The 19,788-nt window shown below is 47.0% G+C and overlaps 1 protein-coding gene across 1 annotated transcript in view; it reads right to left on the reverse strand.

The window, feature by feature from the left end:
* Positions 1 to 4,406: 4,406 nt before the first annotated feature.
* The window catches only part of LOC142921712 (adhesion G protein-coupled receptor L3-like), a 38,770-nt gene continuing 23,388 nt past the window's right edge, over positions 4,407 to 19,788 (reverse strand). Inside the window, exons 6-14 of the mRNA XM_076063022.1 lie at positions 17,110 to 17,213; positions 16,127 to 16,306; positions 14,820 to 15,029; positions 14,228 to 14,448; positions 13,824 to 13,890; positions 12,508 to 12,584; positions 10,460 to 10,628; positions 9,597 to 9,713; positions 4,407 to 7,300 (exon numbers count right to left, since the gene is read on the reverse strand). Of these exons, the coding sequence (XP_075919137.1) occupies positions 7,205 to 7,300; positions 9,597 to 9,713; positions 10,460 to 10,628; positions 12,508 to 12,584; positions 13,824 to 13,890; positions 14,228 to 14,448; positions 14,820 to 15,029; positions 16,127 to 16,306; positions 17,110 to 17,213 (1,241 nt within the window). The 3' untranslated portion in view covers positions 4,407 to 7,204. The remainder of the gene's footprint in view (positions 7,301 to 9,596; positions 9,714 to 10,459; positions 10,629 to 12,507; positions 12,585 to 13,823; positions 13,891 to 14,227; positions 14,449 to 14,819; positions 15,030 to 16,126; positions 16,307 to 17,109; positions 17,214 to 19,788) is intronic.

The following is a 19,788-nucleotide window of genomic DNA, read 5'->3' on the forward strand; positions in this document are numbered from 1 at the left end:
TTAATCTCTAACTAGGTTAATCTCTAACTGAGTTAAAATAAAACTAAGTTAATCTCTAACTAAGTTAATATCTTACTAAGTTAATCTCTAACTAAGTTAATATATTACTAAGTTAATATCTAACTAAGTTAATATCTAACTAAGTTAATCTCTTACTAAGTGAATATCTTACTAAGTTAATATCTTACTAAGTTAATATCTTACTAAGTTAATATATTACTAAGTTAATTTCTTACTAAGTTAATATTTACTAAGTTAATATCTTACTAAGTTAATCTCTTACTAAGTTAATCTCTTACTAAGTTAATATCTAACTAAGTTAATATGCAACTAAGTTAATCTCTAACTAAGTTAATCTCTAACTAAGTTAATCTCTTACTCAGTTAATCTCTAACTAAGTTAATATCTAACTAAGTTAATATCTTACTAAGTTAATATCTAACTAAGTTAATATTTACTAAGTTAATCTCTAAGTTAATTTCTTACTAAGTTAATATTTACTAAGTTAATATCTAACTAAGTTAATATTTACTAAGTTAATCTCTTACTAAGTTAATATCTTACTAAGTTAATATCTTACTAAGTTAATCTCTTACTAAGTTAATATCTTACTAAGTTAATCTCTAACTAAGTGAATATCTAACTAAGTTAATATCTTACTAAGTTAATCTCTTACTAAGTTAATATCTTACTAAGTTAATAACTAACTAAGTTAATCTCTAACTAAGTTAATATCTAACTAAGTTAACATATAACTAAGTTAATCTCTAACTAAGTTAATATCTAACTAAGTTAATCTCTTACTAAGTTAATATCTTACTAAGGTAATCTCTTACTAAGTTAATCTCTTACTAAGTTAATATCTTACTAAGTTAATCTCTAACTAAGTTAATATTTACTAAGTTAATCTCTTACTAAGTTAATCTCTAACTAAGTTAATATTTACTAAGTTAATCTCTTACTAAGTTAATCTCTAACTAAGTTAATATCTAACTAAGTTAATATCTTACTAAGTTAATATCTAACTAAGTTAATATTTACTAAGTTAATCTCTAAGTTAATCTCTAACTAAGTTAATATCTTACTAAGTTAATCTCTAACTAAGTTAATATCTTACTAAGTTAATCTCTAACTAAGTTAATCTCTAACTAAGTTAATCTCTAACTAAGTTAATCTCTTACTAAGTTAATATCTTACTAATTTAATAACTAACTAAGTTAATCTCTAACTAAGTTAATATCTAACTAAGTTAACATATAACTAAGTTAATCTCTAACTAAGTTAATATCTAACTAAGTTAATCTCTTACTAAGTTAATATCTTACTAAGTTAATCTCTTACTAAGTTAATCTCTTACTAAGTTAATATCTTACTAAGTTAATCTCTAACTAAGTTAATATTTACTAAGTTAATCTCTTACTAAGTTAATCTCTAACTAAGTTAATATTTACTAAGTTAATCTCTTACTAAGTTAATCTCTTACTAAGTTAATATCTAACTAAGTTAATCTCTTACTAAGTTAATATCTAACTAAGTTAATCTCTTACTCTTACTAAGTTAATATGTAACTAAGTTAATCTCTTACTAAGTTAATATTTACTAAGTTAATCTCTTACTAAGTTAATCTCTAACTAAGTTAATATTTACTAAGTTAATCTCTTACTAAGTTAATCTCTAACTAAGTTAATATTTACTAAGTTAATCTCTTACTAAGTTAATCTCTTACTAAGTTAATATCTAACTAAGTTAATATCTAACTAAGTTAATCTCTTACTAAGTTAATATCTTACTAAGTTAATCTCTTACTAAGTTAATCTCTTACTAAGTTAATATCTTACTAAGTTAATCTCTAACTAAGTTAATATTTACTAAGTTAATCTCTTACTAAGTTAATCTCTAACTAAGTTAATATTTACTAAGTTAATCTCTTACTAAGTTAATCTCTTACTAAGTTAATATCTAACTAAGTTAATCTCTTACTAAGTTAATATCTAACTAAGTTAATCTCTTACTCTTACTAAGTTAATATGTAACTAAGTTAATCTCTTACTAAGTTAATATTTACTAAGTTAATCTCTTACTAAGTTAATCTCTAACTAAGTTAATATTTACTAAGTTAATCTCTTACTAAGTTAATCTCTAACTAAGTTAATATTTACTAAGTTAATCTCTTACTAATTTAATCTCTTACTAAGTTAATATCTAACTAAGTTAATCTCTTACTAAGTTAATCTCTTACTAAGTTAATCTCTTACTAAGTTAATCTCTAACTAAGTTAATATTTACTAAGTTAATCTCTTACTAAGTTAATCTCTAACTAAGTTAATATTTACTAAGTTAATCTCTTACTAAGTTAATCTCTTACTAAGTTAATATCTAACTAAGTTAATCTCTTACTAAGTTAATATCTAACTAAGTTAATCTCTTACTCTTACTAAGTTAATATGTAACTAAGTTAATCTCTTACTAAGTTAATATTTACTAAGTTAATCTCTTACTAAGTTAATCTCTAACTAAGTTAATATTTACTAAGTTAATCTCTTACTAAGTTAATCTCTTACTAAGTTAATATCTAACTAAGTTAATCTCTTACTAAGTTAATCTCTTACTAAGTTAATCTCTTACTAAGTTAATCTCTAACTAAGTTAATATTTACTAAGTTAATCTCTTACTAAGTTAATCTCTAACTAAGTTAATATTTACTAAGTTAATCTCTTACTAAGTTAATCTCTTACTAAGTTAATATCTAACTAAGTTAATCTCTTACTAAGTTAATCTCTTACTAAGTTAATCTATAACGAGTCTCACTGAGGCGCCGATGACTCCATGACGACTGCCGACTGGGGGCGTTGCCCTGGCAACGGCGTCTCCCGCCAACGGCCACCGACCGTCACGTGACGCCCCCTTCCCCCCCTCCCCGCTCGCGCTGCAGTTTCCCGCCAAAAGCGCACGCGGCGCTCGTTATGTTAATGAGGATGACGTCGTGACCTGCCGCGCCAATCAGTGCCCACAGCGCCCGTAGAACACCACGTGCCTGGACTGTGAGGGTGACCCACGAATGATGTGTGCAGGGCAAGGCCGTACTAATTATAATATATTGCTATAAACAATATTTTTTAAAATATATATAATTGCTATGCCGTGTAAATAAAAACTACAACTTGCTAAACCTTGGCCACGATATCTGGACTTGTCTTCATGTAACAATGCATAGATTTCAGTTCACGTGATTGTGGTTATGGTTGTACTGTTTAAATCCCTAATCTCTGCCATTACATACGATGAAACAAGCAAAGGGCATAAATAAATAAATAAAAACGGAGCGATGTAATAATACAACACCACTATTAGACATTATTGTAATAAACAAATAAAAACGTCCGTCCCATGTGTTCGTGAATTTTTTTTTTATATTTAAGGCAGGAAATTAGTTTTCAAATTTAGATTTATTTTTTCTGGGGGGTGGGAGACCTCTTAAGATTTGGTGCCCCCCCCAAATGTTGACTCCGTGGCCACGGCCATGGCGCTGGGTCAGCTAGTTCCTACCTCGCGGCACTTGTAAAGCATCTTCTTTGGTTCTTTCGGTAAAGTCACCACGTAGAATGAGAATAAAATAATAAATTAATGAAATAACACAATTAAAATCTCACGACGTTTCGGCCACAACACAAGTGGCCTTCTTCAGGTGAAAGGAACAAACCTGTCGGGACGACAGAGCTTCAATGAACGCTGTTAAGATTCGTAGCGTCTTTTTAAGCTGGTTTAGAGAAGTGAGGCACCTTGACAAAGGGGTTTACATATCAAACAGGAGAATTTATCATTGAAATAGCTGAGTGATTAGCTTGTGACTGGTCATAGAAATAGCTATGTTAAAGTCAAAGCCTACACATCCACAGAGGCACCTAGTACAAATCAAACAGGATAATTTAGCATTGAAATAACTGAGTGATTAGCTTGAGACTGGTCATAGAAATAGCTATGTTAAAGTCAAAGCTTACACATCCACAGAGGCACCTAGTACAAATCAAACAGGATAATTTAGCATTGAAATAGCTGAGTGATTAGCTTGTGACTGGTCACAGTCGTTCTGTGCTGTCAAGAAGGGACATCCTCGACTTCATGCGGGATATTTTCCTTTGAAGGGCGCACAGCGGTTAGTGACGCGTGTTGAGTGTTTTTATTTGTGTGAAGCAATCATCGTGATTCATGATTCTCCACTGTTGCTCCTGGCACTCGCTTACCGATGGTCAACCTCCTCATCGCCCTCCTATCGCTACTTACCGTGGTTACTTGTTATCGTGAACTTCACTCCTTGATTCTTTCACCCAAAAGTATATGATCCTCTGCTGATTTTGTACGTTTGCCCACTGACAAAGAAATGATCAGTTTATCATTTTAATGGTAGGTTTATTTGAACGGTGAGAGACAGAATAACAAGAAAATCCAGAAAAACGCATTTCAAAAATTGTATACGTTGATTTGCATTTTAATGAGGTAATGTATCACAGCCAAATAAAGTACCCTAAACGCACGTTGATTTCCAATGTGGAAGGAAAAAACGGAAGACCTGGAGAAAAATCCACTGCGACTACGGGGAGGGAGACATGTACACTCCAAATATACAGCAGCAGCAGGCGTCAGGGTCTAACTCACGACCTCCTGTATACCAGGTGAGGTAGTCAACATCTCCTAGCCACCGTGATGATGATGATGATGATGAAAGAGAGACATGTACACTCTAAAAATAGTGCAGCAGCAGGCGTCAGGGTCTAACTCACAACCTCCTGTATACCAGGCGAGGTAATTCACATCTCCTAGCCACCGTGATGATGAGAGAGAGACATGTACACTCCAAATATACAGCAGCAGGCGTCAGGGTCTAACTCACGACCTCCTGTATACCTGGTGAGGTAGTCAGCATCTCCTAGCCACCATGATGATGATGAGAGAGAGACACGCAGACTCTAAATATACAGCAGCAGCAGGCGTCAGGGTCTAACCCACAACCTCCTGTATACCAGGCGAGGTAATTCACATCTCCTAGCCACCGTGGTGATGATGATGATGAGAGAGAGACGCAGACTCCAAATATACAGCAGCAGCAGCAGGCGTCAGGTCAACATCTCCTAGCCACCGTGATGATGATGAGAGACATGTACACTCCAAATATACAGCAGCAGCAGGCGTCAGGGTCTAACTCACGACCTCCTGTATACCAGATGAGGTAGTCAACATCTCCTAGCCACCGTGGCACCGGCGGTATTCGGTTTCTGAACCTGACTGGGACCTCTCCTAGGTCGACTCAGTCTTAAATGAGTCGCCGAGGCAGTGCGTCAATATAAAGAATGGCATCCTCTGTGCAACCAACTTGAGTGCTTTGCTGGCCTCTATGCCCAACGAACGTTGCTTTTGTGACCAGGACTTGATGTAAAGGAATGACACAAATGCACACCACGTTTTCCCATTGAAAGTAGATACATTTCAAAATATCACCGTCCTGTTCACAAAAGCAAAGTTTGTGTGGAATAATAGCAATTTTCTGTACTTTTGAGGTATAAGCAACTAGGAAATAACACTTATTACCCAGGAACAAGAACATAATAAATTTGTTAAACAGTGTTATTAATGGGAGTGGATTATTAACTTTGCTTTTGTGTCCTGGTCACAAAAGCAAAGCTTGTGGGGAATAATAATAATAATAGCCATTTTATATACTTTTGAGGCGTAAGCAATTGTAAAATAACACATCACCCAGGAACCAAAAAAATATATTTTTTCGTTACACAGTGAATTATTGTTTCACGTTTTTAGCAAAACATTTTGTAAAAATATAAAATTTACCCTCATGCACCGTCCAACCATTCTGGTTGATATGGTTAAACATTTGTTGTGCTGTTGCGGGGGAACTCTGGGTCATAAATCGTGACAAAACATCGTCTGGTTGTTTTGTGCTGACAGGGCCTCATCATTTTATTTGAGGGAGCGCATCACGACAATGCGAACCACAAAGCCAGCAGCGCGTGTTGAGCGAGCGTGACGCTTCTGATCAGCCCCAGAAGGGCCGAGACCTTAAAAACAAACACACTGCTGGTTGATGAAAGTTTCGGAATGGCCGATAGCCTGCCCAGACTAAAATTACACTGTATTCATATTTCCCCATGAGTGACATTGCAGGTCGGTGAAGGTGGGAGCCCAGGGCCAGTTCAGATATCCCTCGCCACCGATGTTAGCCGTGACCTGGACTCGAACTCAGGCCACGAGGTTCGTAGTGAAGTGCCGCAAACGGACCGTTCCCCGGTCGTGATTTATTGCAAGGCGTAGTAGTTGTGCATCATCTGATCAGCGTGCAATATGTTGGACAATGCAATCAGTTTAAACTTATTTCTGATATTGATGAAACCATATACAATGAGTGTCTATTCAAGAATTTGAAAGTGAATCAATATCAATCAAATATTTGCAAACTGTCATTTGGTACTTTATTGAATTTGTAAACGTGAATTATTTAACGTAATTACGCATTATTTGCAATAGTTACCACCCCTTGCTTGGTTAATGCAAAATGTGCATTTGTACGCAATTACCAATATTAACTGCGCAATGCAGGACACACGACATAATGCAGTGAGGTAGTGCACATTATATACATAAACGATTATATATAAATAGAAGACATTATTCCCAACGTTCTGAATATTCTTCACGTACAATCACGTACAACGTGTCCCGTAACGACGCACACACGTCTGCATTAGTAAATGCGTCGTTTGCGTAACGTCACCGGTGAATCATCAGCGCGAGACATTTACGCGTCCCCTGCCGCCGCCCTCCGCCTAGCGTAGAGCTCGGCCGCCTGGCGCGGTGCGAGCAGGGGAAAGTAGGAGGAGGAGGAGGGAGGACGTCCTCCCTGGCGACGATCGCCGAGGGCGGAGGCGGGGGCGGAGGGGAAGCCCGCGCCAGCGAGCGCGTCCGTCTGTCACGGCGGCGGCGGCGGCGGAGCGCCCGAGCCGGGGCAGAGGGATCCGGATCGGGCTGCCAACACGGCCGCCGCCACGGCCGCCGATGTCGACGTCGACCCTCGTCGGCTCGCTTGCTTTCACCCCCTCGGCTTTGGCATACCTTCCTCCTCCGACGCCTCCTCCTCGTCGTCCTCCTCCTTCTCGGCTTGGCGTCGCCGCCTGAGCGGCCGCGAAGTCGCGGCCGCTCAGGCGGAAGTGGCCGCCGCCGCCGCCGCGGGCGACGCCGTTGTGCGGCGCGATCGCCAGGGCGCCGGCGTCTCTCGGGCCCGTCGCCAGACGATCTGGGGGGGAGATAAAAAAAATAAAAGTAACGGGGTATTTGGCTGCCGCTATAAACGTCCACGTGATAGGCGATAAGCAGCTTAGTTGAACCATCGTTTGTGATGGACAGGCTTCTTCTGCGAAAGAGCTGAAACGGCTCAGTGGGCCTTGCCTGGTAAAATAAAATAAATTACGTTCTTGGTTCTTTCAGTAAAATCACGTTGAAGGGAAACAACAAAATAATAAAATATATATAAAACAATAAAATTCTCATGACGTTTCGACTGTAACACAAACAGTCATCATCAGTCACCTGATGATGACTGTTTGTATTTTATTATTTTGTTGTTTCCCTTCAACGTGACTTTACCGAAAGAACCAAGAATATGAATCACTGCAGTCACGAAAGCTTTAAATCAAAATTTAAAATAATTTAGTTTAGTTTCTAACATTAACCCTAAACCTAACTCCAGTCGGATACTAACTCTAACCCCAACACGAACCGTTACTTTAACCATAACCAACTACAACTCGAACCCTAACCCTAAACGCCAACCATAACACCACAACCCTAAACTCTAGCCCTGACTTGAACTCTGACCCTGTCTCTGACCCTTTTGTTAGACTTAGCAATACACCCGGACATCCGCAACAACCAACAAAATCGCTGCCACGTCACTGTATAATACGCTCGCATATGCTGTTGGGAATGTAATCCACATTTATAATGTGTGTGCCTCACTCTCCGTTGTACACGCGTTATCCACAATTACGGAGTTAATATCAAAGGAAAGCTCTTGATCTTTCTCCGTCGCTCCCTTGACCGCACGTGGGAATTCACGACGACAGCGCGCTTAATTTTATCTTTTTGTTTATAGGAAATACAGGTTTAAACAAGAATCACAATTTCACAGTAATATCAACAACGGCGGGAGGGGGAAAGTGTGCGAGCGCAATCTTGAGTAGGCGCACGGGATCGGTGTGGGATGCGTCAAGCCGGAACCACTCAGTCCACGGTATATCATCATAGTAATGCTCACAATAATAACAACAACAACAATCACACCTCCGTTGATAACAAGTTTCGACAAAAAACAGTGGGCAGAATATCATCGCAAAGCCGCCGTGATTGATTTTTCAAGGGGGTCGGATCGCCGCACGTGTAACGCGTTGCGCCACGCACCCTCCCTCCACTCGGAACGACAGGCAATTTAACAAAACCTCTCTCTTGTAGTGAACAAACGCCGCCAATTTATCGCTGCCTCGGCAGCACCGCCGGTGATCTCGTCGCCGTTGGCGAGCGATCCACGCAAGACGCCGAATAAAAACGGGCAGCGGACGTGCCGCGGGTAGCTGCGCGCAACCGGCGCTGTCGGGCAGTTGCTAACAGTGAATCGGCTTCACAACAACAACGACGGTGGGTTGCCACAAGTTGTGAACTATTTATCATGTTAGCGAGCACCTATGAAGGCCGGCATGGGGGTGGGGTGGCCCGCATCACGCCCGGTGCCTTCGTCTCCCCAGTGGCGATGTTTAGACGACACCGCGACAAATACTCGCCTGAGGCCGAGTCGAGCTAAAAGGAGGCCCAGATGTCACTCGCTACTGATGTTGGCCGAGACCAGGAATCAAACTCAGGTCACTGGGTTCGTAGGCCGGTGTGCATAGAGGGATCGAGGAATTGAGGGTTAGGGAGATCGATACACGAACCGACATCCAACTGACACACAGACGGACACGTTGTGTTAGTTTGTTGTCCTTCCCCCGCACCTCCGATTAGTACGGTTGGATACATACGGTGCGAAAAAACTTCAACGCACTGTACATACAACACATGAACCAAAACAAACAGGGCCAAAACAACAACAACCACTATTCGCAGTTAGAGGCAGTCGCCCTCCAACAACAACGAAGGGGGGAGGAGCGACGCTCACAACAACGAGCGGAGCGCCGGGCGGCTAAAGCACAGCAAATGGCACAGTAGGGGGGTACAGCTGGTGGTGCATCAGCCACTCATCTCAGTCAGTCGACCTGTGGCACCTGGGTCTACCCCGTGACCTCCTGCCGGCGGGCGTTTGACACTTCACGTGGCCTCAAGGTGCACAAAGCCTGGCACAAAGCGCCGTGGTGACGTCACCGCCACCTAGTGGCGAACGGCGGTTGTTGTTGTTGCTGCAGTGTGCGTAGTGTGTGTATGGTGTGTAGTGCGTGTAGCGTGCGTGCGTACCTGCGCGTTGGGAGAGCAGCGGTTGTTGTTGTTGTTGCAGTGTGCGTAGTGTGTGTATGGTGTGTAGTGCATGCAGCGTGCGTGCGTACCTGCGCGTTGGAAGAGCAGCGTTTGCTGCTGGAGAGCCACGAGTCGTAAGAGAAGTGGTCGCCCCAGGTTCGGCAGCACTCGGCGTGCCCCAAGCACTTTCTGTACTCCTTGCACACCTTGCACGGGTAAGAGGCGAGGGGTTGGGGGTCAGAGTTCAAGCCAGGCCTAGAGTTAGGGTTATACGGTGTTGAAGCTTGCGTTTTAGAGTCAGGGGTTACGGTCAGGGTTCGATCCAGACCTTGCCAACGCTTCTGCTGCTGCTGCTGTATATTTGGAGTCTGCATCTCTCTCTCATCATCATCACGGTGGCTATGAGATGTTAACTACCTCGCCTGGTCCGCAGGAGGTCGTGGGTTCGATCCAGACCCTGACGATGCCTGCTGCTGCTGTATATTTGGAGTTTTTTGTGTCTCTCTCATCATCATCACGGTGGCTATGAGATGTTAACTACCTCGCCTGGTATACAGGAGGTCGTGAGTTCTATCCAGACCTTGACGACGCTTGCTGCTGTATATTTGGAGTTTTTTGTGTCTCTCTCATCATTATCACAATGGCTATGAGATGTTAACTACCTCGCCTGGTCTACAGGAGGTCGTGAGTTCGATCTCGACCTTGACGACGCCTGCTGCTGCTGCTGCATATTTGGAGTTTGCGTTGTCATGCTCTGACCCCGTGCCATGACTGGACATCTGCGAGAAAGAGCTTTGTGGCTCTTTGGATTCCGCCTCCAGTTTAAAATTGTTTAAGATTTTGAAAAAGAGCCACAGAGCTCAGTGGGCCTCACGAGTTGTCAAGATTTCTGGGCGCACTTCCACGTCGAAGCAAAAAAAAAACGGCGTGACGGGAAGAGGGGGTTGGGCACCTTCATCTGCAGAGCGCAGTGGAAGATGAAGATGAACATGCCCTGGAAGGAGTTGAAGATGATGAAGAGGTAGGCCATGACCAGAGTGGCCTTGTCGATGAAGAGGAACCCGAACACCCAGGTGAGGCCGAGGAGGCACAGCAGCGCCACGCCCCCCAGCGCGCAGGACCTGTGGGCAAGGAAGAACAAAAACGAACGATAACAACGGCCGGCAAAAAAGCGAGCGCCGTGGTAAATATTTGCCATCGCGTAGCGTTGTCGTCATCGTCGTTATTATCGTCGTCGTTGTGAACTTACCGACCCACGCGACACGTTACGTGCGTATCGACGTACAGTAAAACCTTGGGATTGCGAGCACAATTCGTTCCGGAAACGTGTTTGTAATCCAAAGCACTCGTACGTCAGTTGTGATCACGTGACGCTCGGCAGTACGAAGCGTCTACACGTGCTGCCGCTCGTATTGCTAAGACCCTCGCTCGTTCATCAAGTTAATATTTATATTTAAACAATGTGTTGCTCGTCTTGCAAAACACTCGCAGACCAAGTTACTCGCAATCCAAGGTTTCGCTCTGAACGTTGAACTTCGTTCCCGCCGTACGTAGCCAACAGTGCTCATCGGAGGTGCGGGGGAAGGACTAACTAACTAACTAAAAACACAAAAATGCAGTTCTGAAGAAGTGAGATTAGAATCAAAATTTAAAAGTCCATGAGTAAGACAAGCCAATTGGTAAGGTTTGTCACATGAGCAAAACGTAGACATTTATAGCGGCCAAACGCTCTAAGCACACGCTTCTTAATGTGAAGGGAAAAGACACGGAGGACCCCGAGAAAAAAATTCACGCAACCACGGGGAGAACATTCAAGCTCCAAATATACAGCAGCAGCAGCAGCAGGCAATGTCAGGGTCGGGTTCGAACCCATGACCTCCTGTATACCAGCCGAGGGAGTTAACATCTCCTAGCCACCGTGCTGATGATGATGATGATGAGACAGAGGGAGAACATTCAAGCTCCAAATATACAGCAGCAGCAACAGGCAATGTCAGGGTCGGGTTCGAACCCATGACCTCCTGTATACCAGCCGAGGGAGTTAACATCTCCTAGCCACCACGATGGATGGACAGACAGATTGACGTTTTGGGAGGTGGATCAGACTGACAGTTAAATGGACGGATCGCCGGATGAACGAGCAGACAAACGGACAGATGCATGGCTGGAGAGACGAACGCATACGGAGCGATTAAACCATCTGCCCCACAGACACGGGAGTCACACCGCCAGTGGGAATGCCAGCGCTGTCAGTCGGTGTCACCGAACGCGAGCATTTTTGAGAGGGCATCATCTATGGGCACCGAGGGCCCACTCCGACATCGCCACTGCGTGGAGTTCTGTTGCTGTGCAGGAAAGCTCATTTGCTACATGGGACGGGTTGGATGATGAGTCAGACGGATTGGATGGACAAAGGGATGGATGGTGGGAGCAACGGTCTCGATAAAGTTATTTTATTTTAGTTTTTCTTTCGGTTTCGTTTTGACGACACACACGTAGGTCATGGGAACGGAATCGGAAGAAAAACCGGATGACGTTACACCTACGTACATCACCGGAACGGGAAAGGTTTAAACTAATGCAAGCAGGCGCGTGATTTATAAATCCCTTGCAAAGGGCGATCGTTACACGGTGGGTCAAAGCGAACCGATGGTCCCCCGAGAGCTGGACGGAGCTCGTTAAAAGCGAAACCCGAATTTTAAACGACAATTACATTTTTGCGCAGGGGTCATTGGCAACCGCGGCTGAGAACCACCAACATTCGCTCGCGACACCGGAACACTCCAGGTGCAATCACGGGTGGCTGGGGCCCAGTTGGTCAAACGAAAAGGCAAGGGAGGGCCCTAATGTGAAAAGTGGGCTGGCGCGGGAACAGCCAGCTTCACCCACCGTGTGTCCCGGCTGAACCTCACAGAAAATGCGGTCGCTTTAAGTGATGAACCCCCCCCTCGCCCCTCTCCCCCCTAACCCCCCCCCCCCACACCCGGCCACCTCACTCACTTAATGCTCTCGGGCTTGAGTGGCGCCGAATGCTGCACCATCTTGTACAGAGTCATCAGCAGGAACACGAAGTTCACCTGTGACACCACACACGCACCGCGCATACGAGTCAACAAGTCCATAAGACGTTGTTTTTTGTTGGGTTAGATTACGTGTCGTTAAGCCCGTCACCACCCCCACCCGACCACGGACAATCAGTAAGCTTTGTCGCGTAAACAGAACCTGACAATTCGTCGCTAGTTCAGCGCACCGGTGTGTTCGAGAGTAAACCCACAGCAACATTTACAATTCGAGCAGGGTGACGTTTCGCCAGTAATTACAACAACAACAGCCACCATCGTCAGGCGATAGCCAGAATTGCGGAGGATTCCTCCTGCTGTTTTGGTCTTAAACGGAGGCGTAGAGGTGATGTCGTCACTGAGCATATCAGGTGCGAATATCAGAGGGGGGTGAATTTAATGATGTAAATATCAGTGGATGCCTCTACCTACAATAATCATGTCTGCCGGTAACGCTCGTGACGTCACTCCACGTTGACCAGCCCCCCCTCATTAATAATCATGAACAGTCACGTAGAAGGGTAACAATAAAATAATAAAAATACAAAACAATAAAATTCTCACGACGTTTCGACCGCAACACAAGCAATCATCGTCAAGTGCGGAAACCACGGCAGGAAAATTTGCTGTGGTTTTCACGTTCTGCAGATGTAGAGTGCAAGTGGATTGAATCCACCCGTGTGGCGTTGAGTTTTGTTGTTGTTGCAGCATCATCCCCTCGTCGTATACAAGGTGGGTTTTTCTCCGGGTTCTCTGGTTCCCTACCCGCACGGAGCGACGTTGCATCCTCGAAACACCCCCACAGGCACGAAAGCTGCTGGCACGTCTGCAACTCGTCCCCCAACGATACGCTCACGTCACAATTTTAGAACCGGCAGGGAGGCATCAACATGGGGACAAATGGGACGGGAAACAGACACGCGCACGAAGCAGAGCGCGCGCGCACGTGCGCCGGACTGTTGCAGGCGGGCTAGCGCCTCCGACTAGCACGGTTGGCTACGTACGGTGGGAAAGAAGTTCAACGCACGTACGTACGTACTGGCGTTAGCGTGGCAATCGGAGGTGCCCGCCTGCAATTTGGGCACGAGACGGGATTTTGGCACGAGACGATTTCGGGAATTCACGCTCAAGACGAACGTGGAAATCGCATCAGATTCATCGCGGGACCCGTCACGCTATGCGCATGTCGAGCAGCAGACACGGCGACCCGCCCGCCCATCTCCCACCCCCGGCACGACGCGCACGCACGGAACTCACGAGGATGATGGTGGCCACGGGCGCAAGGAAACTCCAGATGAAATGATTGTCGGTCCGGAGCCAACAGCTGCAGGCGGAACAGAGGACAAACGATCGCCTGGTTAGCCTGACAGGCCGGGATAGCGCGTCCATGCATCCGGTTTCATTTGCCGGCATCTGGTAACATTTGCCACCGTTCAGTTGCACTTGAGCACCCATCTGGTAACATTGGGGGACATTTGTGTCATTTGTTGTATGCGAGGACACCTGGTGAGACCGGGCGCCAGCCGGCAAGGCCGGGCACCGGTTAGTAAGCCCGGGCGCCAGGTGGCAACACCAGGCGTGAACCGGCGACACCGCGCTCCGGTTAGTAAGCCCGGCGCGCCGGCCGGCCCGGCGGCGAAGAGGGACGACAGGGGGCTCACGCTCGCTCGGTGCCGTAGCCCGTGCGGTCGACGGCGAGGCAGACCCCGACGACGGCGAGCGGCAGGCCGTAGCCCAGGAGGTAGAAGTACTTGCGGCGAGAGCGGCGCCCCTCGAACACCTCCACCAGCATGAGGTAGAGCTGCACGCCCTCCAGGAACATCCACGCAAACGCCGCCAGGAAGAGCAGGTGCAGCAGCGCCGCCAGCACGGGGCACGCCACCTGCGGAGCCGGCGCGGTGGCGGGGGGCAGCCGGGCGGGCGGGCGGCGGTGGCGTTACACTGAATCTGAATCTTTATTTGGACGTGGAGGGAGGAATCCGATGAGCCAAGAAGCTCTTTTCTGACAGACGTCCACCGGTTAGGGGGGGTCACAGGTGTCAGCGAGTTTACTTAAAGCAACACAATGCGGTAGGAGTGCAAAGTAGAGGAAAGGTAAACAAATCATGAACAAAAATGAACTATTTTTTTATTTTCCCAGGCAAAGCCCCCCCCCCCCCCCGAGCTGTTAAACAATTTGTTTCAGGAGCGAGTGCAAAATAGAGAAAGTGGTAAGCAAGTGACTAAACGTGAGCGGGGGGCGGGCGGGCGCACCGTGTACTGAGTCTTGTCGATGCCCACAAGGAACAGCAGCTGGGCGAGTAGCAGGTTGAGGCATAAGTTTTTGTGAACGGTGTTGCGGTCACTCTGGAGGCCGCGGAAGAAGCAGAAGGTGAACGTGGCCACGGCGAGGCACACGAGGGACACCAGCACGCCCACCCACGTGATCACCAGCAGCAGCAGCTCGTGGGCGCGGTGCCCGTACTGGCACGCACGGGCAATACGCGGGCACGGGACACACGGAGGGGTGTGAGGGTGCCGTGGGCAGCCGTACGCACTCATCGGGAACTTCTTTGGCCAAGTACCGTAGCCGGCCGTGCTCGTGGGGGGTGCGGGGGAAGGAAACTAAACGGAAAAAAGTGCTTAAAGAAATTAGTTGTCAATTGAGATTTCAAATATAGCCCTTAACAGACTGCAGGGGCAAGTGCTGTTAGCGACTAGCAGCTATGAAGGCCGGAACGGCACACGAGGGGGTGGGTGGCCAGCACCACGCCCGGCCGCCTTTGTCTCCCAAGTGGCGATGTTTACACACCGCAATAGTTACTGATTTCAGGCCGAGTCGATTGAGATAATTAGTTAGTGGTCGTGAGTGGGAATTGAACTCGGGTCGCTGGGTTCGTAGCGCAGCGCCCTAACCGCCAGGCCACCGCTCCCCCACAACATAAACATTACCACTATCAAGTCAACTACCACCACCTCCTCATCCAAACTTGACCACCACCAACATCACCATCATCACCTCCAATCACCACCGTCATCACCCTCACCACCACCATCACCACCATCACCTCCAATCACCACCCTCACCACACTCATCACCACTTCTTTACCACCAACATCACCACCATCACCTCCAATCACCACCCTCAACACCCTCATCACCACCTCTTTACCACCAACATCACCACCACCATCACCTCCAATCACCACCCTCACCACCCTCATCACCACCTCTTTACTACCACTTTACCACCACCATCACCATCATCACCATCATCACCTCCAATCACCACCCTCATCACCACCTCTTTACCACCACCATCACCCTCATCACCTCCAATCACCACCCTCACCACCCTCATCACCACCTCTTTACCACCACCATCATCACCATCACCTCCAATCACCACCCTCATCACCACCTCTTTACCACCACCATCACCACCATCACCTCCAATCACCACCCTCACCACCCTCACCACCACATCTAAACTTTACCACCACCATCACCATCACCACCGCCACCACCAGCGGGCCGAGGGGCACCACCACCACCCCCCCCCTCCCGAATCTCTGGGCACCTCGACGTGGCGCCTCGCCACGAGCACCGCCAAGTTGTTGAGGTGGCCGCAGGAGCAGGCGGCGTGCGCGCTGCTGCTGTTGCTGGGCAGCGGCTCGCAGCCGTGGCTCGACCAGTTGCCCCTCGTGGTGTGGGACGAGTAGCTCCAGAAGGAGCAGCTGGGGCTCAAGTGGGCCAACGTCTGGGGGGGGGGGGGGGCGGTGTACAGGGAGGAGGACGGCACCCAACTTGTCATTCAACGACGACCCCCCGTGCCCCCGGAACGGGGGGGGGGGGGCACGGAGGGGGGAGGGCACGGGGTGTGCAGTGCATTGCTCAACAACACGGCACGGAGCGTGCTTGACGGAACATGGAGCGGAGCCCTGTGTTGTGCAGTGCATTGCTCAACAACACGGCACGGAGCGTGCTTGACGGAACATGGAGCGGAGCCCTGTGGTGTGCAGTGCATTGCTGCACAACACGGCACGGAGCGTGATTGACGGAACATGGAGCGTGATTGACGGAACACCGTGACGTGCACCCGGGTGCACGTCACGGTGTTCTCAGCCTTGTCTAGACCACCAGCTCAGAGTGAAGCTGAACGCGGTGGCTGTATCAGGTTTACCATCCCCTATAGTTTAGCCGGCTCAGACAGTTTTTCTTCTCTTTTGATTCACTTTCTCATCATTCACGGAAGGCGTCCGATTTCGATTTGGAGTGGACGAACGGGCTCGCTGACGGACGCCATCCCCGTGACGGAACGACGCCCGGCGGCAGCCGAAGGCGACGGACGAGGCGGGGGGCGAAGACCGCCGAGCAGACGGAGCGGAGGAGACGAGATGGTGGGTGGGGGGGGGGCGTTGCGGGCATTGCGACGGCCGTGACGACGACGACAACTCGATTGGTGTCTCACATGAGGGGAAGGGAGAGGCAGGGAGGGAGGGAGGTGAGGCAGGGAGGAGAGGCAGGGCAGTGAAGGAGGCAGCAGGGGAGTTGACGGCTCACCCATTTCGCGATTCGGTTCACCCAGGCGGAAGTGCAGTTGCTCAAATCGGGCCCTCGGGCAGACCAGGCTCCAGCGACGGCATCGCAGGTGTAGAGCGCCGTGCCTGAAGCGTGCGCGCGCACAGATACAAAGTTCCCCCCGTGCGGCCCTTGACAGACGCCGCTGGGCCGAGTGCCGTTAGCGAACGCCTCTGAGCGACGGCACGGCACACGATGGGGTGGGCGGCCGGTCGCCTTTGCATCTCCGGTGCTGCTGTTTACAAAGCGCGCCGCGTTACCGCCAACAACGTCTGCAGCAGTCCGCCGGGCAAGGCCCACTGAGCTGCACAGCCCCTTTGTTTCAGGAGTCACCTGGCGAACGAATTTGACGGCTCTGGCGAAAGTGTATCACCGCGCGGGAATTTGTAGCGGCGGCCAAACACCCCCAAAACGACGAGTGGCCATTCTCAAATGTGGAGGGGAAAACCGGAGGACCCGGGGAAAAATCCACGCGACCACGGGGAGCGAAACTTGCAAAACTTCAATCCGCAATGCGTCAGCGTTGGGATCGAACCCACGACCACCGGGCGAGGTGGTTAACGTCTAGACCACGGGGGAGAGCCCAGGGTAGGTTCGTATGTTCGGAACCAATATTGGCCACGAGCGGGAATCAAACTCAGTTCAATGGGTTCATAGCCCACCAACACATACGAATATACGATCACGCATACACACACTCTCACACATAATCAATATACAATCACACATACACACACTCTCACACATAATCAATATACAATCACACATACACACACTCTCACACGTAATCAACATACGATCACACATACACACATTCTCACACATAATCAATATGCGATCACACATACACACACTCTCACACATAATCAATATACGATCACACATACACACACTCTCACACATAATCAACATACAATCACACATACACACACTCTCACACGTAATCAACATACAATCACACATACACACACTCTCACACATAATCAATATGCGATCACACATACACACACTCTCACACATAATCAATATACGATCACACATACACACACTCTCACACATAATCAACATACGATCACACATACACACACTCTCACACATAATCAATATGCAATCACACATACACACACTCTCACACATAATCAATATACGATCACACATACACACACTCTCACACATAATCAATATGTGATCACACATACACACACTCTCACACATAGTCAATATACAATCATACATACACACACTCTCACACGTAATCAATAAACAATCACACATACACACACTCTCACACGTAATCAATATGCGATCACACATACACACACTCTCACACATAATCAACATACAATCACACATACACACACTCTCACACATAATCAACATACAATCACACATACACACACTCTCACACGTAATCAATATGCAATCACACATACACACACTCTCACACGTAATCAATATACAATCACACATACACACACTCTCACACGTAATCAATATGCGATCACACATACACACACTCTCACACATAATCAATATGCAATCACACATACACACACTCTCACACGTAATCAATATGCAATCACACATACACACACTCTCACACATAATCAATATGCAATCACACATACACACACTCTCACACATAATCAATATGCAATCACACATACACACACTCTCACACATGATCAATATGCAATCACGCACATTTACATATAAAAGAAGGCACACACATTTACACGCACAATACGCAATCGTACACATTTGCACATATAGGAAATTCATCGATTTAGTCTGAGTTCACCTAAGGGATGCCCAAGACTCTGGTCAGATATCAATCGCCACCGATGCTGCGGCTGGAAAATCCAATTCAGATCGCCGGGTTCGAAGCGCAGTGCGCCAACAGTGGAGTCGCCGCTCCCCACCTCACGTGATTGATCCACGCACACACACGGCGTGTGCACAAACACCCACACACGCACGCGTTCACACACACACACAAAGATCCCTCTGTAGCCTACATAGACCATTGTCTCCCCAGTACACACACACACACAGATCCCTCTGTAGCCTACATAGACCATTGTCTCCCCAGTACACACACACAGATCCCACTGTAGCCTACATAGACCATTGTCTCCCCAGTACACACACACACAAAGATCCCTCTGTAGCCTACATAGACCATTGTCTCCCCAGTACACACACACACAAAGATCCCTCTGTAGCCTACATAGACCATTGTCTCCCTAGTACACACACACAAAGATCCCCCTGTAGCCTACATAGACCATTGTCTCCCTAGTACACACACACACACAGATCCCTCTGTAGCCTACATAGACCATTGTCTCCCTAAGTACACACACACAGATCCCTCTGTAGCCTACATAGACCATTGTCTCCCTAGTACACACACACACAGATCCCTCTGTAGCCTACATAGACCATTGTCTCCCTAGTACACACACACACACAGATCCCTCTGTAGCCTACATAGACCATTGTCTCCCTAGTACACACACACACACAGATCCCTCTGTAGCCTACATAGACCATTGTCTCCCCAGTACACACACACAAAGATCCCTCTGTAGCCTACATAGACCATTGTTTCCCTAGTACACACACACAGATCCCTCTGTAGCCTACATAGACCATTGT

This window comes from Petromyzon marinus, unplaced genomic scaffold (assembly GCF_048934315.1).
Source record: "Petromyzon marinus isolate PM22_M1 ecotype Great Lakes invasive population unplaced genomic scaffold, UKy_Petmar_22M1.pri1.0 PM_G_Scaffold_86, whole genome shotgun sequence".
In the NCBI taxonomy this organism is placed as follows: domain Eukaryota; kingdom Metazoa; phylum Chordata; class Hyperoartia; order Petromyzontiformes; family Petromyzontidae; genus Petromyzon; species Petromyzon marinus.